We start from the raw sequence: 23404 nt of genomic DNA, 5'->3' as shown, positions 1-23404 counted from the left end.
CAACTGCAAGATTTATTCTCCAAGTCAACTGCCTAATTGTCCGTAATTGTAGCTCCTAAAATTTCATAGCTCCAGTGATTAGATTTTCTAGGATATATTCAAGAATTTTGCAATCTGATTGTTGTGTAATATATCCTTGATCCTAGGACAAACATCACCCGATTTCCATTTATGTGCTTTTTCCCTATTAGCTTGCATTCTAGCCATGAGTAGATAGCGCACTTTCTCCAAAAGTGTCACAATTGGCTTGTCTCGAGCATCAAGTATCATGCTATTAAACACTTCACACATATTATTTAGTAAGATGTCACACTTAGCATCTGAAGAGAAATGCGACCTAGACCATTCGCTAGGTTCTTTGTCATTTAACCAAGTAGCAGCATCAAGATCTAACTTTGAATTTTTTTCATGCAATCATCAAATTTTCTCACAAGACAAGACTTTGCGAAACCCAAAGTGCCTTTTTTAATGTGGAACCGCCAAAGCCAGCCTTTTTAAAATTGTTATGAAGGTGTCTCACACAAAACCTATGGCTCACATGAGGCAAAACATCATTAAAAGCTTCAATAAGACCTTTTTGTTTGTCTAACATAAAGGTCCAACCGATCTTATGTATATGCAAATCAGCAGCTAAATGATTCAAAAACTAGGCCCATGTCTCTTTGCTTTCCTTTTCTACAATTGCGTAGGCAACAGGAAATATATTGGTGTTACCATTGATGCCAACTGCAGATAACAACTGAGTCCCATACATTGGACCCTTCAACCAACATCCATCCACACCTACAATTTTTCTACAACCCGCTCTAAAGCCAAGCTTACAAGCAAAAAACAAATATATATTCTCCGAAATCTCTCGTGGCTCATTGGGGACCTCATTATCAACAGCTTCATGTAAATCGTCGCCCGGATTTGTTCTATCAATTTCATTGCAATAGTCCCACATCATTTTATATTGATCTTTAATATCACTGTCAATTAATGCAATCGCTTTCATCTTAGCTCGTTTAGCTTGAGATAACGTCACATAAGCTCTTAGTTCAACACTTACCCTGTCCCTAAATTCCGCCACTGTCCAATTCCTGTTTGATCCAACTTCTTTGATGTACTTTCTTGCAATGAAAGATAAAGTGATCGTTCTATTTTCATGATGCCACTCCTTACAAGTATGTGTAGGATTGTAAGTTCTAATCTGGAAAGTCTTATCTCTTTGCATTCTAGAAGCCTTGATTTTCCATTTGCACTCTGGATGGTGTATACAAATTGCCTCCATTCTTATACTATCATTCCTGTCCCATCGGATATACTTTCCATTCTTAATCTCACGAGTTTCTACAAAGATTTTTAAAGTCCTTCTTTGTCTCAAAGACATATTCTAGACCTAATCTTCGGGTTATCTCCATCGGTCTTTGGATTGTATCGAGGAAAGTTGAAACTTTCGATTCTTTAATCACTATCCAAACTCTCCGTGTCTTCGAATCAACACAATCGTAATCCCCCTCTATATCAACGATCTTTCTCTTTATTTCAAAGACTAAGGAGCTCTCTTCCGTATAGCTTTGATTCTCTTCCACGTGTATCAACTAGAACATCATCGCCTAAACCAGTCACTAAAATCATCACATGATGAATTTTCACACAAAATCCGTTGTTTGTCATTTTCTCCAATATTTGATTGATTTCTCGAATCCACTTTGTCCATTAGAAAGTAAGAATCCAAATGGTCAAAGTATATTTCAAGCACATTGTCCTTTTGGATGTTTTTGCCAACTGTGTAGGCTTCAAAATCTGTAGAGATCAACTTCCATCGATTACGAGGCCTTCCAAACCTATGCCAAAAAGTTATCTAATCATTTGCGTAACTACATATCTCTGCCATCTTCTTGAATTCAACAAGATTCAATTATGCTGTGTTTACATAGTCAATGAAATCCATGTTTCCTCCAACGTAATGCTTATCTGGTGTACGCTTCATAATTCCCCCGTGATAAATTTTCACAGTGACAAGCGAAGACTCGGTTATTGAATCTGAAATTTCAAATATTAAACTTCATAAGGTGTTGTTGCAGACAAAAATAAAACGTATTGGTTGTTTTTTGAAAACGAACTAACGTGATTAACTAAAAGCTAAACGTTAACAATATTAAAAACTAACAGACTAAACTACTTTGCCAGAGAAAGAGCTTCCAAAAAAATCAACAAATTTCAAAAAATTATTTCATCAAAATAAATAATACAAAAACGTGTTCTGCTATGTTGTGCCTTAAATTTAGATGAGAAACACAATACTCAAATTCTAACCCAAAAAGATTCTACAACCTTAAAATAGAGAAAAATTCTCACCATAGAAAGAAGGTGATTGTGTATCACTGTTGCGCCTTAAGAACATTATTACTTCATGATAATTGTTTGTTGCTATAGATACGATTCAGACTTGATATGCGTTTGTTGTTCCAATTTTAACTTTTGGCTTCAATAGGGCCGAGTGTTATGCTCTTTGGAAGAAAGGAAGACAGAGAGACAGAGCATATACGTTTGGAGGGAAAGTAGTAAGTTTGGAGGGAAGTGTGATATGCACGTGAGGAGGCATCCGTTAAAAAAGTAACGGTGGTTAGGGTTATGACTAAAAGTGCACCACTTTATTAAACAAAAAAGACTATTAGTACTCCAGGTGAAAGATAGTGTATGATTTGGGTCTAAAGCCAAAGATATTATATGATTTTGGGCCTTTTCTTTATTTAATTAAGTGGGAATTTAATTTTTCTAAGCTTAAAAGATCTGATCTCAACTCGAGACAGGTCGAATATAACTTCTAATCCTCCTAGGAATAGAAGATCATGATCACTCACGTTGTAGGTCATCTTGAAAATGTCATTTTCTTCTATTCACATTGTAAGAAACCAAGAGATTTCATTTCCTCTCTTCAACTATCCAATTATTATTGATTAAATTATTTACCCAAAGCGCTTCAAGCCCAAATATTGCCTACCTGTCTCGTTCTATGTCTAGGAGGCATCAAATGTTTGTCTATTAAAACGAGGCCTTCTAAACATAAAGAAAAGGGAAAAGGACACTACTTAGCCATTAGGAATTTGTTTAGCTCGTGTTTGGGCTTTTTAGCGATTTGGCCTTTCGACCCAAACTATTCCCAGGCGCTAGCCTACTTACTACAAAATTAGTCTTTTTTGTCGCAACTACAAAAGATTAGACTTTTTTTGTGGCGACTTTAAGATGAAAAAGTCGCCACTAAAGGTTCATTACAAAAAGATCAAATTTTTTGTGGCGACCTTGATTAAAAGTCGCCACTAAAGATCGGTGAAAAAAATTCATGTTGAACCTTCAAAAAATATCTCAAAACATATATAATTAGTAAGTATACGTTGATTGATGCTTCAAGAAATATTCCAAAACATGTATAATATGTGTATAATTAGTAAGTATACATTGATTATCCATTTATTAAACAAAAATTATACAACAATGATACATTTTCTATGCATATACAGTAGCGATACACATCTTATACAACAATAATACAGTTTCTATACATATGCTGTAATTAATTGAAAAATGTCTAGAAAAATGAAATTATTTTGAAAAGACTAAAGATGTCTTTTAAAATTCTTGGGCCATCCGCGTCAATAGTTTCACCCGATGGCCATTTATGTCCCTTTCCCTGAAGAAAAGCCTAAGATGTTGCTTATGTTATCTTATTTATTAAGCCTGAACATACAAAAACACAGGAAAGAACTTAAAACAGTTGGCGCATAATACAGAAAAGCCACCTAAGTTGTTAAGCATTCATTAATTAAATTTAGTGATTGAGCTCATATAATGTGCGAATTATGTATTAGAGACTTGAGAACAGCAGCAGGTCTCAACTCAAAAAAACAGGGGCAATTCGCACGGTTCACCTATTTTGGGGTGGTCTTTAATTTTTGTCCATCAAATTGGAAATCTTTAATTTTGTGCTTCGTCTAAAAAAGTGGTCGAAAATAACTCGAGGTTCTAGGTTCGAACTCAAGCTTAGAAAAAAAAAAAAACGCAAGGTAAGTTTCGCAAAAGTTATGCCTTATAAGACATAATTTGCCTTTAGGCGTAACCAAATTCTGCCATATAAGGCAGAACTTTCGCGAAACCTTGTCTTGGATTTTTTTTTTCTTTACTTAGCTGGGGTTCGTACCTAAAATCTCGGGATATTTTTGATCACTTTTTTAGGCACAGGCCAAAAATTAAAGATCAGCGCCTTTGAATGACAATCCACCCAAAAAAATGAAAAAACAGAATAGAGATTGCCTGATGGACCAAGCCCACATAACTTTAAAAAATAATTATGTTTTCAGGAGGTGGGCCTGAGCCCAAATTCTGTCCAGACTTATAAAGCTACTTTACATTAAAAAAAAAAAAAAAAAAAAGGGAAAAATTACTTGGTGTAGCTTCTTCTAATAAGTAATTATTGATAATAACTATCTTTGGTAACAATTACATTTCATAGTTACATGATACATCAAGAGGCCGTGGCTGGATGGTTATTGCGTGTGGGCTCTGCCCCTGCCCGCGCAAGTTCGAACATAGCCGACCACATTATTTGGCTTCTTGTCTTGTATCTAAATGTATTTGCTTCATATGTATTTTGAATGTACACAGTGTATTTTGAAATTTTGTTGAAATACATTTAAATACAATTAATACATTGAACTTCGCGGCAACTCGAATACATTCAAATACAGCCAAATACATGTGATGTCAGATAAGGTTGGATACAACTGACGAGTGTATTCAAATACACTCAAATACAACGAAAATGTCAAATGGTAGCTACAAATTGTAAATATGAAAAAGGTATTTATGGATGGTTAATTGCTCTTAAAAGGTAGTTATTTACGTAAGTTGCCCCCCCAAAAGAAAAAATAAGCAAAATTTTAATTGTTATTTTATTTGTCTAACAATAATTTTTCAGTGATTTGGGCTTTCAAAATCAAATTTAAATATTTAAATAAAAATTAATATACAACCTAAAAAATAATACACTTTCTTTTAATTTTAAAAATTGTTGATAATACACCATCTAAATTGAAGAAACTATAAGAGTTATAAGAGTTCAGATATCTTCAAATATTAATATAAAAGAACAAATAAATTGATGCATTTAAAAAACACTTTATATAAAAGTCTGACACACGTTAATTTAAGCATAGTATATAGAAATGTATCATATAATTCTATCAAATTTACATCTAAGGAGAGAATCACAAATACTTTTAAAGAAAATCAATCCTATATAAAATGTTTCTAAAATATGTACAAAAAGTGTGTGTATATATATATATATCAGTTTGATCAATTTTTTATTTTAATTTACTCCATCCAAATCAAATTAAACCAAAACCAAAACCTAGTTTTTTTTTTTGTGATTTTTACACTCTATATCAATTAGGGTAAACTAATTATCCGATTTAGCCAACTTTTCTTTTACCCACTGTAGCCGGCGGAGAGGCTGCCGGTGAGGTCGTCTCCTTCATCTTTTTCGTTGTACGATCGGATTTATACCGGATCTCCACCGGAGAGGTCGTCTCCTTCATCCTCTCCCTTGTACCGCCGAATCTCCACCGGAGAGGTTCGTCTTCTTCATCCTATCCCCGTACCACCAAATTTCCACCGGATCTCCATTATTATACAATTTTATACTTGTAGAAGCGTGTGTAAACATCTCTTATGTATAAACATCTCTTGTATAAATTTATATAATATTGTATACAAGCGTAAACGTATCTAGAAACACCTCTTATGCATTATTATACACTTTTATACAAGGTTGATACATTGTCTACGGTCAGTGTATAAAATTGTATATTTTTATATATTGTTGTATATCGTGAAAAAGTGGCTATGCAGATGTAATTTAAACATATTGCCAAGTGGATATAATTTCTTATGCTGGATTTTATATTATTAAAATTTTCCCTTTTTTCATCAGTTTGATTTGTCTTTTCAATTGGGTAAGATTTTCGGTCTGATTTGATCATCCTAAATATATTCAGTACTATAATTTTGAAATAAAATAGAGTTTAATATTTTTTTTCAAAATAAGGTGGTAATTCTATTTTTGTAGCATGGAACACCGCCTAAATTGTCCCTCTTTTGTCCGCCATATTTTATAGCTCTTCCACACAAAAGCAAAGTTGGAAAAAAGAAAAAGAGTGTCACTTCCCGTGAAATTTCCTTATTCAAACACTACTCTTTATTCCTCTCTTTCTTCATTCAATTTCACCCTTCTTTTCCCGTGATCTCTAAAGCTTTTGTAATAATCACTTGTGGGTTTTCATTATTTTCAAAAAAAAAAAAAAAAAAAAAAAAATTTTTTAGCTTGTATACAGTTTAAAGTTTTCTTTTTTATACTCATATACAGTTGAAAGAAACCAACTTGTTATCATTTCAATGGAGTTTTGAGCTCTCCAGTTACTGTTGATCCTTTTTTCAGGTTTCCACTTCTACCCTTTCTGTATTATATAAAAAATTTGCACTTTTATCTTTTTTTCTTCATTCAATTTCACCCCTCTTTAATTTTTTGTAGTAATCTGTTGAAGAATGAAAAAAATTCCCTCATCGGTGGTTAATGAGATGGATGGTCTTTTTATATCCTCATAAGCTAGCGTTGAGTTAGGCCATGATCCATTTTTTTACATAATCATTTGTGTGTGTGTGTTTTTTTTTTTTTTTTTCAATTTTGACTTTGTACTCCACTTCAAATTTCTTTTTTATACTTATATATACAGTTGAAAGAACATTTCTTGTTTTCATTTCAATGGAGTTTTGAGCTTTTCATTTGCTGTTGATCCTTTTTTTTTTCTTTCAGGTTTATGCTTCTACCCTTTGTGTATCTCTGTATGTATGTATGTTTTTTTTTTTTTTAAACAAAAAATTACTTCTACCCTTTCTGTATCCCTTTATGTAATATATATATAATAATCACTTGTGGGTTTTCATTATTTTCAAAAAAATTCAACTTTGTGCTTGTATCCACTTCAATATTCTCTTTTTTCTACAGATATACAGTTGAAAGAACCTTACTTGTTTCATTTCAATGCAGTTTTAAGTTCTTGATCATTTTTTTTAGGGTTGCTTCTTCAACCCTTTATGTAATATATTTCCTTTTAAATTCATTTTCACCCCTATTTTCTTATGTGTTCTTGAAAGTTTTTAGTAATTATCACTTGTGGGGTTTTGTTATTTTAAAAAAAAAAAATTCAATTTTGGCTTTGTTACCACTTCAAATTTCTCCTTTTTACTCATATACAGTTGGAATAACCTTACTTGTTTTCATTTCAATGGAGTTTTAAGTTCTTGATCATTTTTTCAGGTTGCTTCTTCTACCCTCTCTGTATCCCCATATGTAAAAAAATAAAAAAAATAAAAAATCAATTTTACCCCTATTTCTCATGTGTTCTTTAAAGTTTCTGTAATAATCACTTGTGGGTTTTCATTATATTCAAAAAAATATGACTTTGTCCTTGTAACCACTTCAAATTTCTCTCTTTTATACACATATAAAGTTGAAAGAACCTTACTTGTTATCATTTCATTGGAGTTTTGAGCTCTCCAGTTGCTTTTAATCCCTTTTTTCAGGTTACTGCTTCTATCTTTTTCTGTGTACCTTTATATATTTTTCTCTAATTTCATTAAAAAAAATATGCACCTTTATCTCTTTTCTTCATTCAATTTCACTCCTCTTTAAGCTTTTGTAATAATTACTTGTGGGGTTTTGTTGTTTTCCAATTTTTTTCAACTTTATCCTTGTATTCACTTCAAATTTCTCTTGTTTATACACATATACATTTGAAAGAACCTTATTGTTTTCATTTTGAATTGAGTTTTGAGCTCTTCTTTTGCTTTTGATCATTTTTTTCAGGTTTCTGCTTCTATCCTTTATGTATCCCTATAGTTATGTTTATCTTTCTTAAATTTTAAGCATCTATATATTTTCGGGTATGTTTGATGTTTACAAGAAGCTACAAATTGGTTGTGTTATATTGGTTTTGTTCTTCTGCTCTTTTGTTAATTGCTGATGAAGTTTATTTATTTGTATTTGGTGAAATAGCTTTGTTGATTTACCTTGTATTAAGTAGGAAGATTTCTTGTTATGCTATCCGATTGAAGAGTTAAATTTAGATATATTTTTTGGCTTGCCCAACCTTTTTTTTTGGTTCTGCTTCTTTTATGTTGTCTTTCTAATAAAAATTGGATGATAAATCGGTGAATCGTGGATCGTATTACATATATATACCTCCTTTTTCTTAATTATGATAAGCTTTATCTTGAAACTTTTGAGTTATTTATGTGAACCTTCTCTTGTAAAATTGTGTGAAACAAATTAAAACTAAATTGGTTGAGCTTTGTAAATACAGCCAAGTGCCAACTAAAGAGAGAGATTTTAGATGAAGCAGAAAAATAGGCGAAATGAAAAGAATTCATAGAAGTAGGTATTGATGAATATGCAAGAAATATTAAGATAAGATGGAAAAAAATTTGTGTTTATTATGTTCTTTGAGGTGGTTGTGAGCATTAGTAAAAGATCTAAACTAACTAATTTATCAACATTTATTTGCGTTAACTTTTGAACAGCTGGCTGTTCATGCTATAAAAGATGAACCACGGTAGACAAGGTTAATCATGTACTCTACCTACTTACAATCCAAGAAACTGCATGATGCTTTTATTCAGCTTGTTATTGTAGTAATGATACTCCCTTTGGTCCAAAATAATTGATGTTTTAGCTTCTAAAAATTGGTCCAAAATTATTGATGTTTCACAAAATCAAGAAGGTATTTAGTTCCCAAATTTTCCCTTAACACATTCCTAATCCCCATGATAATTATGTCAACCTAAAAGGAAAAGAAAATAATAATTAAGGGTATTTTAGTCAAAACCCCTCTTAATTTTAGGAGTAAGTGAATTCCTCAATCCATATGAAGTGAATTCCTCAATCCATATGCCGAAGCCTAAGACATCAATTGTTTTGGGCTGGAAGCAGAGGCGAATCCAAGATTTCAAGAGGATGAGTTCACCTTGGATTTTTTTTTTTTTTTAAAAGAAAAGACGCAAAAGTGCATTTTGTAGGGTTCGATCCCACCACCTTAAGGGATTAAACCCAACACTTAACCAGTGCTCCACTCCAGGTAGTTTGACCATGTGTTCCTTCAGTTAATATTAGATATATTTTAAGGATTTTATACATAATATACCGAGTTTAGTCAGGTGACCATGTGTTCACGTGACCCATTTTTAATGCATAGATTCGCCCCTGGCTGGAAGGAGTAGCAACAATAATGGAGAGGAGATAACGTATTGCAATTAACAATGTTGACGCTTACTTTATCTTAAAGTGTCTGATTTGTTATCTAATATTTCTAATATTCGCTGTTTGTATCAGGCGTAGGATGCAGGACGCAAGTACCCAGTAAAGTCGCTCTTGTTGATCTTTTGGAGTTGAACATGATCGCTCTCCATTTCGGAGAGTTTCTGAAATTTGTGTATTTCCTTTTCATATTGCTTTGTTAGAAATGGGTTAGAAAGTTACTGGCCGACGCGTTAAACTTCGTTTTTCTCAGTCTTGTCTATTATTTTTATAGTGAGAATGGCTAGTTTGCCTGGTAGCAGTGAGATTACAGAGTCAATAGAGGACCCTGCATATAAAATGAATGAAGGTGCACTTTATAACACGAAGCCTATAAAAAAGTATTGTATTGAAGATGATATTAATAAACTGTTTGAGGAGATGGAGATTAGGAATTCCAATAGGGGTGTGATGAGTAAACGTGCGATGAAGAGGCCGATGAGATCTAGCCCCTTTCATGCATCAGGCATAGGAATTTCTGGGCCTGCAAGTTTGAAGCAGGCCTTGAGAGGATTATGTATCTCTCAGGCATCAGAGCTGGCTGCTGTGAAGAAGCAATCATCAAAAGCATCCAGGATTATGCATGATGATGGAGGTATGCGGAATTTGGTGGAGATATCTCTCGTCCCAGAGAGTAGTATGGTGGATTCTTTGCATAAGAGTCCTGAATCTAAAAATGTGCCAGTACAAGAACAATGTACTTTTGCAACTCGTTCTTGTCCTCTCTCTGAAGATGCATCGGAACATAAGGCAAGTGAAGTTCCAGCAGAAAGTGAGGCCCTTTGTCAGTCAAATGGCCAGAAAACGACATTGGAGTTACCACATTCTTCGACTGGCAACTGTACTGATAAAGTAGAACTAGTACTGGAACAGATCGTGCCTTCTGTAAATGAATCTCCTGTAACTGCAATTGTAGCAGACAGGGAGCACGAGCAAGATTTACATTTTGCGTCTTGCTCCTCCTTTTCCGGTGCAGGAAATAAAGTCATTAACCCTACCTCTAGAACCTCTGGTAGTCCAAGTCTGACGAAACCAGTTTTCAGAAGCAAAACCTTTTTCAAGAAGAAAGTTTTATCTTCTTTACCCAGCCGTCCGAAACATTGTAATGGTGGAATCAATAGTGATTGGTCTTGTAGCACAAATGAGTTTCCTTGTCAGACACCTAAATATGCTCTGAGGAATAACTGTAAAGAAGAGGATAAGGAGAGTAGCATAGAAGTTAGTTCATCGGGTTTGAAGTCTGGTGTTGCTAAACTAGGTCTGAGCTCAAATAGTAACAAAGCAAGAAGTATAATTACAAAAGCTGATGAAAGATCGAGGTCAAAGGAAAAGTGGCAGATGTCTCAAAGTTCAAAGAGTAGTATTGGGGATTATAGCAGCAACACAAGTGTTAGCGATGAAAGCTATCTCAGTGGGTCTAGTCGCAGTGGTTATCGGCCTCATATGTCAAAAGATTTGAGATGGGAGGCTATTATTGGTGTTCAAAAGCAGCATGGAAATATTGGCTTAAGTCATTTTAAACTGATCAGAAAACTCGGAGGTGGGGATATTGGGAATGTTTATCTCTCCGAGTTAACAGGCACAAACTGTATGTTTGCTGTGAAAGTCATGGATAATGACTTACTGACCAGCAAGAGGAAGGTGACGAGAGCTCAGACTGAAATAGGAATTCTTCAAATACTGGATCATCCGTTTCTCCCAACTCTCTTCGCCCATTTTACCAATGACAAATACTCGTGTTTAGTGATGGAATATTGTCCAGGTGGTGATCTGCATGTACTGCGACAAAAACAACCAAGCAAGAGTTTCTCCGAACAAGCTGCGAGGTAATTTTTCCTAAATGGTGTACTTATTTCCTGAAGTTATTTCTTTTTGCCCCATTCTCAATATGGATTACAGAATGAAGTGTAAATAAATGAGCAAATGAAATAAAAAAAATTCCTATAAAAACATAACTCCGAGGTTCATTTTTCTTAAGATGCATTCGTTTTGTGACGGAATGACACCATGCACATTTTGGAGCCAATATTAGAGAATGTCTCTGTTCACAGTCTAAAAGAATCTCATTCCATGTCGCACAAAATTACTTTTACTGATAATTTGCTGATGAATGATAGCTTGGTTTTTGCTATCACAATTATTTAATGGATAAGAACTCCAGTGGTGTGTGCTGTTCAAAACGGTGTTCTATAACCTAGCGTAAGCAAGATGAAATTGGAAAGCTCTCTATTTTTTTTTTTTTTTTTGAATTTGAAGAGGCTGAAAACTTATAGTAATTGTTAAAATTCCTTTTAAAGGGGGAAATTTTTGTCCTTAATCCATAGGGCTTGGATAAGTGATAAGATATCCTCTTCACAAATTTCCCAGATTAATCTATTAAGCCTTTAAAAAGGACTACAGGTCTTTTTGCGCTAAATTGTTTTATAAAATAATTGGCCAATCAATTATGTAAAAATCATGTGGGTCATTTGGAAAGAGAGGAATAGGAGGGCACTTGAAGGGTTGGAGCTTGACTATGTAAAAATACAGAGTAGTGTTTTGTCTTTAGTCTCTTTTTGGTGTACCCGCGAGGTCCCGATTTGTATAGAGAATTGTATCTCTTTTGTTGAGAACCATATTTTGTTTTAGGTTCTCTTCTTTTAGTATACGGCTTGTATACGGGGTTTCCCCCAATTGTTAATAAAATTATTTACCTTATCAAAAAATAAATAAATTGGCCAATCAAAAGTATCTAAGTAATTAGTTTGCATTACTGCTGTTTGCTTTTTCTGCTATTACATTGAACCAAAAATTGATTTCTTGGTTGCACAAATTGTAAAAAGTGAGATGAAGATATTTATTCCCTATAATTTTGGATCTTCATACAAGTTGTGTCTTCGTCACGGGAGGTCAATGAAACTACAAAGTCACAAATGAGGGAGGTTTTCTATATTACCTTACCCAAAAAAAAAAAAAAAAAAAAACGAACGACAGAGTTTCTGCATCTTTAAAATTTTAAGGCTCAGTATGGAAATGTCAGAAAACCTAAGGGGTCCAATCTGACTTTTCTTAATGTTTGCACTTTTGTATCTTCTCCTTTTTGGTTTTCCCATTTTCTTCCTTAAGCATTGATCTTATGTGTTCGGCAGAAGTCTGTGAATTTCTGGTATTTGTTGCTTTCAGTAGAAGACAATATCCAGAGATTGCTAAATGGTAGGTAGTGACAGGACAGGTGCATATGATTCAGTTCAATGAAGAGGGAGAAAGGAGGAAATTGTAGGAAAACAAATGCTCAAGCAGTGTAGTGAATAAGTGGAAGTAATGAAAATGAGCTTCCATTTTTCCTGCATCCTTTCTTATAACAACACCATATTTGAGTCTTCATCTCTTCAGATATTAACATGGTTTTCCCTGATTTTATTTCACGTTTTAAGACGAGAAATTCGAAATAGTCTTAAATATTTTGACCTTTGGATGTTATTTCGATTTTATGTGCAGATTTTACGTTGCTGAAGTTCTTCTTGCATTGGAATACCTTCACCTGCTTGGAGTTGTCTACCGGGACTTAAAACCCGAGAATGTGTTGGTTCGAGAAGACGGCCATATCATGCTGTCTGATTTTGATTTGTCTCTTAGGTGTGCTGTTTATCCTACCTTGGTAAAATCATCTTCACCTATCCTTGAGCTTCCGAAAAAGTCTAGTCCGTCGTGCTCAGCTAGCTGCATTGATCCCTTCTGCCTACATCCATCCTGGCAAGTATCCTGCTTCGGCCCCAGGTTTTTATCTACGGAAGCAAAGACACGTAAGCTAAAGGCTGACCTAGCTGCACAAGTCTCACCTTTACCACAGCTTGTTGTGGAGCCAGCCGACACTCGATCCAACTCATTTGTAGGGACCCACGAGTATCTAGCTCCGGAGATTATCAAAGGTGAAGGTCATGGCAGTGCTGTAGATTGGTGGACCTTAGGCATCTTTCTTTATGAGCTTTTATATGGTAGGACTCCTTTCAAAGGGACAGGAAATGAGGATACACTAGCCAATGTGGTTTCTCAATGTCTCAATTTTCCAGCTAGGCCTATTGTTAGCTCTCATGCAAGAGACTTAATCAGAAGGTTGTTGCAGAAGGAACCCGAGAATAGATTCGGAGCTGTGAGAGGGGCAGCAGAGATAAAGCAACATCCGTTCTTCGAGGGACTTAACTGGGCGTTAATCCGATGCTCTACGCCTCCAGAAGTACCTAGATCATACGACTTGGCAAATGTCGTCCCTGATGCCAACCGACAAAATAAGGAGAGTAGCAAGTGTCAAAAAGAGTTGAGAAATATAGGAGAAGATATTGAGGTTGAGATGTTTTAGCAACACTGTAGTCTGTAGGTATGAGAAGGGATAGGTCTGGCTTTACATTTTACAGATTGTGTCTGGTATGTGTAACTAATAGGCAGTTTAACATAGATATAGTGTACATGTTCCACAAAGTGCAACACATGAAGAAACATATAATGTATACCATGTTTCATAAAGTTGTTGATTGTGCTATGTATCAGAGGATGTAACTTTATCAGCCCAATTGAAATGGAAAACTGGAATGTGCAGCGACTCCAGGAAGTTACCAAATATTCCTATGTGGTCATGAATCTTGATTTGATCCTTCTGAATAGCTTTGCTCGAGTAGTGTTCTACATTTTCACCTCAATGTGAAAAAAGAATTTTACATGAGAGTAGACACTGAGGCACAACAGTCAACTGTAACCAAATGAAGGCTGATTTATACAAATGTTCCCTTTTCAGGCAACTATTTAAATTCTGTCCTATTTTTAAAAGTTGTGCAAATATAGCTCTTGGGACTGACCTAATGTCCACAAAATTTCATGCCGTGGTCTAGCATTTCTTCATAATTTTTCAGTTTGCTTAAAAGGGATCTCTACTTTGCAAGAGAAATAAAAAATTAGTCATTTATTAAACAACTGTCTCAAAAAGGCACAACTAGCGAAATTTTTTGCCAAATGAAATGGGATTAGAGTGCATTGTGAATCTTTTAATGATACGGAGCTTGCGATTTTTTTCAGGATTTATCCTATCATTAGATGATCGACTTACATCCCCTATATCTTAAAAATCTTACTACATAATTATTAGTCTGAACAATTTTTTAGTTTAGAATGGTGTTTTTGATTTTTCAATAATCACGAGGTACTATCCGTAACTAAATATATTAAAATTCAATATCTAAATGACACATTAAAAATAGAATTTCACACATGTTTAAATTTACACTTTTAAATATTTTCTCATTTCTTTAATATCTTTAGCTTTTTCATGCCTAACCAGAACCAACCACCATTGGAGTTGAATGATGAGGTCCATACTCAATAGTACACTCACAATTCCAACCACTTCAAAATTACCAAACTGCCATCACACTTACTATGCTACTCATCACTCTCTCAAACTCCCATTTCTCAATATTCACATTCCTTCTAATAAATACACATTTCATCTAAAAGAAAGTCATAAAAGAGTAATAATTAAAGCTTCAATGGAATCAACAACAGACCAAAATACAAAACCATTTTCTGTTCTCTTTGTTTGTCTTGGTAATATATGTAGAAGCCCTGCTGCTGAAGGTGTTTTTACTGATTTGGTCCAGAAAAAGGGTCTTGATTCTAAGTTTAAGATTGATTCTGCTGGTACTATTAATTATCATGAGGTATTTTCACTTTGGGTGTCTGTAAATTTAGCAACTATTTATGGTTTTGGAATGATTTTGCTGGTAGTATTAATTATCTTGAGGTATTTCCACTTGGATGTCTGTAAAAATAGTAATTTAAGATTGATTATCATGAGGTACTTCCACTTGGGTGTCTGTAAAATTTGTAATTTAAGGTTGATTATGCTGGTAGTATTGATTATCATGAGGTACTTCCACTTGGGTGTCTGTAAAATTTGTAATTTAAGGTTGATTATGCTGGTAGTATTGATTATCATGAGGTATTTCCACTTGGGTGTCTGTAAAGATTGTAACTTATCTATGGTTTTGGAATTTCTTGGAGTTGATTCTGCTGGAACTATTACTAATTATCATGAGGTATTTCCACTTAGGTGTCTGTAAAAATTGTAATTGAAGATTGATTATGCTGGTAGTATTGATTATCATGAGGTATTTCTACTTGGTTGTCTGTAATATTTGTAATTTGAGATTGGTTCTGCTGGTACCATTAATTATCATGAGGTATTTTCACTTCGGTGTCTGTAAAGATTGTAACTTTTTATGGTTTTGGAATTACTTGGAGTTGATTGTGTTATTACTATTGCTGTTGTTTTTGTTTGTAATTTAGAATTGATTATGCTGACTGGTAGTGTTGATTATTATGAGGTATTTTCACTTTGGGTGTCTGTAAAATTTGTCATTTATGATTGGTTCTCCTGGTACTATTAGTTATCATGAGGTATTTCCACTTGGGTGTCTGTAAAAATTGTAATTTAAGGTTGATTTTGCTGGTACTATTAATTATCATGAAGTATAACCACTTGGGTGTCTGTAAAGATTGTAACTTTTTATGGTTTTTGGAATTTCTTGGAGTTGATTTTGCTGGAACTATTACTAATTATCATGAGATATTTTCACTTGGGTGTCTGTAAATTTTTTATTCGTTTATGCTTTTGGAATGATTCTGCTGGTACTATTGAGTATCATGAGGTATTTCCACTTGGATGTGTGTAAAAATTGCAAATCTTATGGTTTTGGAATGATTCTGCAAGTACCATTTATTATCACGAGGTATTTTCACTTGGGTGTATGTAAAATTTATATTTTTTTATGGTCTTGGAATGTCTGGTGGTACTATTGATTATCTTGAGGTATTTCCACTTGGGTGTCTGTAAATTTGTAATATTATAAGATTGAGTCTGCTGGTACTATTAATCTATGTTGCTCAGACTCCTCAAAATGCCGCCAAGTGCATGTCGGATCTTCCAAAAGTAGCATTTTCGGAGGATCTGACACGGTGTGGCAGCTTTTTTGGAGAGTCCGAGCAACATAGCTATTTACCATCATGAGGTATTTCCACTTGGGTGTTTGTAAAAGTTGTAATTTAAGGTTGATTATGCTGGTAGTGTTGATTATCATGAGGTATTTCCACTTGGGTGTCTGTAAAATTTGTAGTTTATGATTGATTCTGCTGGTAGTATTGATTATCATGAGGTATTTCCACTTGGGTGTCTGTAATAATTGTATTTTAAGATTGATTATGCTGGTAGTATTGATCATCATGAGGTAATTTTCACTTGGGTGTCTGTAAAATTTGTGATTTTTTTATGGTTTTGGAATGATTTTGCTAGTATTATTAATTTTCATGATGTATTTTCACTTGGGTGTCTGTAAAATTTGTAATTTTTTATGGTATTGAAGGTGTCTGTAAATGATTCTGCTATCACTATTACTAATTATCATGAGGTATTTCCACTACTAGGCATAATATTATCTTTGTAGTTTTCTGCCCTTCGATTACCTGTTACTATATGCTGTCTCTTGTACTTCGTGTATTGTATTAGTTTGCTGCAGTTACTGTTACTTTTTTTCATAATTCTTATCTATAGTATTTTGCCATGGCTTCCCTACTTTCGTCAATTCTTATCTGACCCATTTTCTCATGTCTTTTTCTTGAGCTGGGGGTCTTCCGGAAACAGCCTCTCTACCTCCCAAGGTAGAGGTAAGGTCTATACACTCTACCCTCCCCAGACCCCACTTGTGGGATTGCACTGAGTATGTTGTTGTTGTCTGTAAATTGTAATTTGAGATTGATTCCGTTGGTATTATTAATTATCTTGAGGTATTTCTACTTGGATGTATGTAAAAATTGGTACTTTTTATGGTTTTGGAATGATTCTGCTGGTACTATTAGTTATCATGAGGTATTTCTACTTGGGTGTCTGTTAAATTTGTTTCTTTTTATGGTTTTGGATTGATTTTGCTAGTATTATTAATTATCATGAGGTATTCCACTTGGTGTCTGTAAAATTTGTAATTTAAGATTGATTCTTCCGGTAGTATGGATTATCATGAGGTACTTCCACTTGGGTGTCTCTAAATTTGTAATTTTTAAGTTTGATTCTGATGGTACTACTGATTATTATGAAGTATTTCCACTTGGGTGTCTGTAAATGATTCTGCTATCACTATTACTAATTATCATGAGGTATTTCCACTTGGGTGTCTGTAAATTTTGTAATTTGAGATTGATTCCGCTTGTACTATTAACTATCATGAGGATGCTACGGTGGATGTGTGGGCATACTAGTAGAGATAGGATTAGAAGTGAAGATATCCAGGACAAAGTGGGAGTGGCCTTGATGGAGGACAAGATGCGGGAAGCGAGGCTTAGATGGTTCGGGCATATGAAGAGACGTGCGGATGCCCCAGTGTGGAGGTGTGAGAGGTTGACTATGGATGGCTTTAGGAGAGGTAGAGGTAGACCGAAGAAATATTGGGGAGAAGTGATTAGACAGGGCATGGCGCAGTTACAGCTTACCGAGGACATGACCTTAGGTAGGAGGTTGTGGAGAACACGGATTAGGATAGAAGGTTAGTAGGTGGTAGAGCATTGCCTCACTTTTCTTTCCTTACTAGTAGTCGTAGTATTTCTCATGTAGTTTTTAATCCTTTGATTTTTGTTACTATCTACTATCTTGTGTTATTTGCTTAGCGTACTGTTTTGCTGTAGTTTCTGTTCCTTTTTCCTTTTTAACCTGTTTTGTTTTTGCTTTATCCTGAGCCGAGGGTTTATCGGAAACAACCTCTCCAAGGCAGGGGTAAGGTCTACGTACACTCTACCCTCCCCAGACCCCACTTGTGGGATTTTACTGGGTATGTTGTTGTTGTTGTTGAGGTTTTTCCACTAGGGTGTCTGTAAGATTTGTGATTCAAAAATGATTCTGCTGGTACTGTTAATTATCTTGAGGTATTTCTACTTGGGTGTCTGTAATATTTGTAATTTAAGATTGATTCTGCTGGTAATATTGATTACCGTGAGGTATTTCCACTCGTGTGTCAATAAAATTGGTAGTTTAAGATTGATTCTGCGGGTACTATCAATTATCATGAGGTACATCCACGTGGTGTCTGAAAAATTTGTAACTTTTTATGGTTTTGGCATTTCTTGGAGTTGATTATGTTTGCTGTTTGTTTTTGATTGTCTTAAAGGGGAATGATGCTGACCCAAGAATGAGGGCTGCTGCTAAAAGACGTGGAGTTGCGATAACTTCTATATCTAGGCCGATTAGGCCTTCTGATTTCAAAGATTTTGATCTCATTCTTGCTATGGATGAGCAAAACAAAGGTGGGTTTTTGCACAGCCCCTTTGTCAAATTCTGGGTTATGGGTTTCTAGCTCTTCTTTCTTATTGGGTTCTTTTTTTTTTTAATAACCGTGGGGTCGGGTCAGCTTGCTTGTACCTGGACTAATTCCACGGACCAAGGCTTGGACAAATACGAAAAAAGTACCTTGTAGTTTTGCCTCCACTTGTTTTTGAACCCGAGACCTCATGGTTCTTAATCCACTTCATTGATCACTAGGCCACACCTTGGGTGCCTTATATTTGGGCCTATCTTGTACATATGTACTGTATCAAGAACTGATTTGTTTTTTTAACTCACAGCTGATATACTTGGGGCTCTGGAGAGGTGGATCCATAGAGAGCCATTGCCAGCTGATGCAGCTGAAAAGGTTCGCTTGATGTGTTCCTACTGTAAGAAGCATGATGAAACTGAAGTTCCAGACCCTTACTATGGTGGAGCTCAAGGTTTTGAGAAGGTAATGTGTGATAATCTCATAACCCATCTATCTTGTTACGACATGAGAAATAACCCAAAAGCTGCATGATTTTCACATTTTAGATGGCAGAAGGCTTCTTGCTTCTAGCTATAGAGGAGAATCTCACAGTACTTATTTTGTAAACTTTAATGTTGGAGTATTTTCATAGTTATAACACAAAAGATTATGTTCAATTGGCTTGAATTAGGAAGTTAATAAGACTATGCCAAGTTATACCTCAGAAAATACAGCAGCATAATGTTTTTAAAGACCCAGAGCTCTTATACACTATTGTTAATCACATTTTCATGGAAAGAGTGGATAATAAACAAGATAGATCATTGAGTTTGTCCTCAACACTTTAGGAGAATGAAGAAAAAAACTCTAATTTATGTGTTTTCCGAAATTATGAGCCAGTGACTTACTATGCTTAGTTTATATGTTATCTATCATATAGCCTGCTGTCCTTTTCTTGTGGTAGAAGACTACTCTTGCAAAACTAGTGCCATTGAAAGGTGCACAGCATAGCCGCTGTACTTATCTTTACATGCATTAAATCCTAATTCAATAGAAACTTATCCAGTTTCTCACCTTATATTTCCTTTCATCCTAATAGCTTAGGCGGCACGGAGAACAAAAAAACAAGGAATGGTCACTTGAGTTATAGCCCTCATATCTAACTCTCCCTTCACTTCTTACCTTCTCATTTTCCCATTCTTCTAACTCACTAACCCTATGTTGCTTGGACTCTTAAAAAATATTGCCACATCCGTGTCGGATCCTCCAACAAATGTACTACTTTTGGAGTATCCGACACGCAGCCGAAGGCATTTTGAAGAGTTCGAGCAACATAGCCCTAACCCTTTCCAGTCCCTCAATCTCTCTGAAGTCATTCATTAACTCCCTTGTCCTAACCTCAAGCCTCCGCAACACCTCCTTGTTCCATTCCCTTCAAGAGCTTCGGTTCCTTGCTAGACAGAATGAGTCAAATGACTTGATGACTGCCTCACCACTGTGACTTTCTACCTCCAGAGTCTCTCATTCAATTACATGTTCAAAAAACGTGAAAGGAATCATGTTCAAAAAATGTGAAAGGAATCTGTCTTCTTCTCACTTTGGTAGAGTCTAGCAAGATGGTAAATAGTCTGAAGCAAGTTTGAGTAAAGGTACTTGAACCATGTTCGGCACCATCTCCTAATTAGTAGAAACCAGGAATGTGTCAAATCCTCATTTGGACCTTGATTTATCCACCCTGTTCCATGTGAACTTTGCACCGCCCAATGGAAGGCTTACAAACTGAGACGTTGGAACTTATGTTATGTTCGCACGAAAGAAATCAAGAAGTTATATCCCTCTCAATGGTCTTACACTTCTTTCAATATTGTTGTTCTTTTAGTTTGATTTCATAACAAATTTTTATATGTCTATTAGATTATGCCGGCTATGCATGTTTGCCATCTTTTAGAAGAATTTTTGTCAGTAGACTTCAGCCACAAGATAATAGACTTTTATCTCCAGGATATCTCTTCCAGCTTTTCCACTTCTTGTAGTTCCGTAACAGCATCAGGTTTCTCTGCCATTTCTCAGTCTGATAAATCCCTTTGCTCACATTACGAAAGCCATTATTTTATTCAGCATGTTCTCTTTTTCTCAGGGCATCTGAAGGATTCCAAATACCCTTTTTCAACTTCAACTTCAAATACTCCTTTTCTTTTCTAACTTCAGCAGAATCATATCCAAACGTCTTTCACTCCTCAATTTTAATTTAGTATCTTCAGCGTCCTAGCCAACACATTATCAGGAATCCCCTATCTACAAACGAGTTCCACCAACCGTAAACCATGTCAGCAAACCCCTTGGGACTCCACCCCAGTGGCCGAACCAGGATTTTTATTAAGGGTGTTCATACTTTTAGGCCAGGGGATGGGTGAGGAAAAAAAAAAAAGCAGCGCATGAATAATTTGAAGGTGCAAGACTGACCTTTGCCCGAGCAAAGTCAAACACTAAATTCTAAACAGGAAAAAAAAAAAAAAAAAAAGCAAATTGTAGGAGCCAAGGCGCGAACCCGCACCTCTAAGTAAGATTTGAACACCCTTAGCTGCTGGGCTATCTCTCTCTTCTTTGTCAAGGGTGTTCAATAGTTAGTATATGTCCAAAATATCTATTATTAACCTATATACCCGGAATTTTTTTCCGACGGAGGGTGTTCATCTGACCACCCTTGGGTGTGTGTAGCTCCGCCCCTGCTCCACCCACATGATTTTAAATCTAAAGGCCTCTTTTTGTTCGTTGTAGAACCTACATGTCTTATGAAATAGTCCTACATATGAGTCCTGATGCTTGTCTTTTCATTCCATTTTCTTCAGCCTTAGAACTTTTATAGGTATCTTCAAGAAAGAACATAGGACAAAATAGTCCAAAAATTTGTAGGCTATCGACAAGGATCATTTTGAATTATTTAATTAGGAAAATCCAATCAAGGAGGCATTTTGGAGATCTCACTAAGAACTCGAATGTTGTTACAAGGACTTTATATCTAGAAGAAAATCTAGAAATTCATGTTTCAGATGGTGCACGAAAAGGATTTCTCGGGAAAGCTTAGGCAACCAAATGGAAATTTGGATACATTTGTACTTTCTCAAGGTCTTCTCAATAAGCCAAGCACAAATTGTCTTTTCTTTTCTGTTAAATGATGTCTACAGATAGGAAAACTCTTTTGCAGTGACGAGTTTCTACAAATGGACATTTCTGAAGCTCTTAAAAAGACCCTATTATTATCACTGGGTATGTTGTTGTTGTTTGTATTGCGCCGCACCTCAACTAATTCCACGGGACCTGTTACCTCCCACCAACACGGTGCGGCTAATTCCACCGGGTACCTCCTACCTTACACCAAGACAGGTACCTGATAACTCTACCCACCAAGGCTTGGACTGATAGGAAGAAGCACCTAGTATTTTGCCTCCGCTGAGATTTAAACCTGGGACCTCATTAGTTCTCAAAACACTTAATTGACCAATAGGCCACACTTGTGGGTGCTGACCTTATTATTAATTTAATATGATGGTGTTTTGCTGGTACTGTTTGTATATTATGTGTTGACACTATTTACTAGGGTTAGTCATAGTTTGCTTTTGTTAGCGATTAATCTTGTGGTTGATGCTTCCTGCCAGCGACATGTATCTAATGCTCAACTCCAACACTTGCTCACAGGTACTAGATCTGCTTGAAGATGCTTGTGATTCACTGTTGGAAAGCATTGTGGCAGAGAACAAAATTTAGGTTCAAGGTCTATTTTTATCACCAGTATTCTTACTGCCAACTAGGCAGTTGGTTATTCAAAGCATATAGCATGCACTCTTTGCTCATTGTTTGAACTACCGCGACTTGTATAGCCAGATTCCGGTCTATCTGGCCCATGGTATGCACAGTTTTATGTTGATTGTTGACCTGACAAGTGAAGCAAAGATGTCTACAAATAGAAATTTAAAGGTTAACTATGGACCTTCTTGACATTACTCCATGTACTTTGTCCTGTTTCCCATCTCCCCCTTTGCTCGCTTGTGAAGTAGGTCTTGTAGATAAAATGACCCACTAGCACCTGCCGATTCTGCTGAGCTCTGCTGAAGATCTTTGGTCATGAGACATTTTCTTTTTTGCACATGCTATTTTCCTTATGTGGTGGGAAGCAGGGGGAGCTAGTAAATCCCTCTAGCTGGAAACTTATACTGCGCAAATTGGGTAAAAACTAGTTCTTTTGGTTATATAAAAGGTGTTAATCCCCTTGACACGCGGGAAAATTCTAGTGAAGTGGCAAAGAGGTGCAAAAATTGTTTTAGGTCGTAGGTTTAAATCCCAAGTGTGATATTTTTAATCCACTTGTATGAAATCCTGGCTCCCGCATGGGTGAGAAGTCTAAAGTACCAAGCACCCGTTGAAGAGGTAGACACAAAATGGCTCAAACACCACCATTATTGCAAAAATAAAAATAAAAAATAAAAATAAAATAGATATGCTGTAAAACTACTGACAAAGTTAATAGAGCAAATGTATCTCTGCCTGACTGTAGCAGAGTATACAAGCTTGATACGAGAAGCACATGCATTTTTTCAAATCCCAATTCCATGAAGTGTGTGAAATTTCTTATTCAGTCGAGAGAACTTCGTCAGCAACACTGGCACAATGCTTCTTTTGATTAATGATCACATCTTGACCATCTTTA

At 35.5% G+C, this 23404-nt stretch overlaps 2 protein-coding genes across 5 annotated transcripts; both read left to right on the top strand.

The window, feature by feature from the left end:
- Positions 1-6110: 6110 nt before the first annotated feature.
- Positions 6111-13988, top strand: LOC132065449 (serine/threonine-protein kinase D6PK-like). 3 transcript variants are annotated; one of them, XM_059458854.1, is made up of 4 exons: positions 6111-6314; positions 6410-6481; positions 9431-11220; positions 12872-13988. In XM_059458854.1, exons 3-4 carry the CDS (start codon positions 9635-9637, stop codon positions 13728-13730), a joined length of 2445 nt encoding a protein of 814 aa, XP_059314837.1. In that variant the 5' UTR covers positions 6111-6314; positions 6410-6481; positions 9431-9634; the 3' UTR covers positions 13731-13988. The 3 variants fall into 3 exon arrangements, with proteins under 3 accessions (XP_059314837.1, XP_059314835.1, XP_059314836.1); XM_059458852.1 differs by having other exon boundaries at positions 6111-6481; XM_059458853.1 differs by lacking the exons at positions 6111-6314; positions 6410-6481 and having other exon boundaries at positions 8973-11220.
- Positions 13989-14689: 701 nt separating this feature from the next.
- Positions 14690-22721, top strand: LOC132065448 (uncharacterized). 2 transcript variants are annotated; one of them, XM_059458850.1, is made up of 4 exons: positions 14690-15081; positions 18574-18709; positions 19028-19182; positions 22396-22721. In XM_059458850.1, exons 1-4 carry the CDS (start codon positions 14725-14727, stop codon positions 22462-22464), a joined length of 717 nt encoding a protein of 238 aa, XP_059314833.1. In that variant the 5' UTR covers positions 14690-14724; the 3' UTR covers positions 22465-22721. The 2 variants fall into 2 exon arrangements, with proteins under 2 accessions (XP_059314833.1, XP_059314834.1); XM_059458851.1 differs by lacking the exon at positions 14690-15081 and adding an exon at positions 17346-17367.
- Positions 22722-23404: the final 683 nt, after the last annotated feature.

Source organism: Lycium ferocissimum, chromosome 7 (genome assembly GCF_029784015.1).
Source record: "Lycium ferocissimum isolate CSIRO_LF1 chromosome 7, AGI_CSIRO_Lferr_CH_V1, whole genome shotgun sequence".
NCBI classification, from domain to species: Eukaryota; Viridiplantae; Streptophyta; class Magnoliopsida; order Solanales; family Solanaceae; genus Lycium; species Lycium ferocissimum.
The sequence above is the reverse complement of the archived record's forward strand: the minus strand, read 5'-3'. Positions and strand labels throughout refer to the sequence as shown.

Excerpts from the sequence above, each read along its gene's own strand:
- LOC132065449 (XM_059458854.1), top strand. The coding sequence starts at position 9,635 with ATGGCTAGTTTGCCTGGTAGCAGTGAGATTACAGAGTCAATAGAGGAC. Across the intron at positions 11,221-12,871 it reads TTCTCCGAACAAGCTGCGAG|ATTTTACGTTGCTGAAGTTC; the intron begins GTAATTTTTCCT and ends TTTTATGTGCAG.
- LOC132065448 (XM_059458850.1), top strand. The coding sequence starts at position 14,725 with ATGATGAGGTCCATACTCAATAGTACACTCACAATTCCAACCACTTCA. Across the intron at positions 15,082-18,573 it reads GTACTATTAATTATCATGAG|GGGAATGATGCTGACCCAAG; the intron begins GTATTTTCACTT and ends ATTGTCTTAAAG. Across the intron at positions 19,183-22,395 it reads GAGCTCAAGGTTTTGAGAAG|GTACTAGATCTGCTTGAAGA; the intron begins GTAATGTGTGAT and ends ACTTGCTCACAG.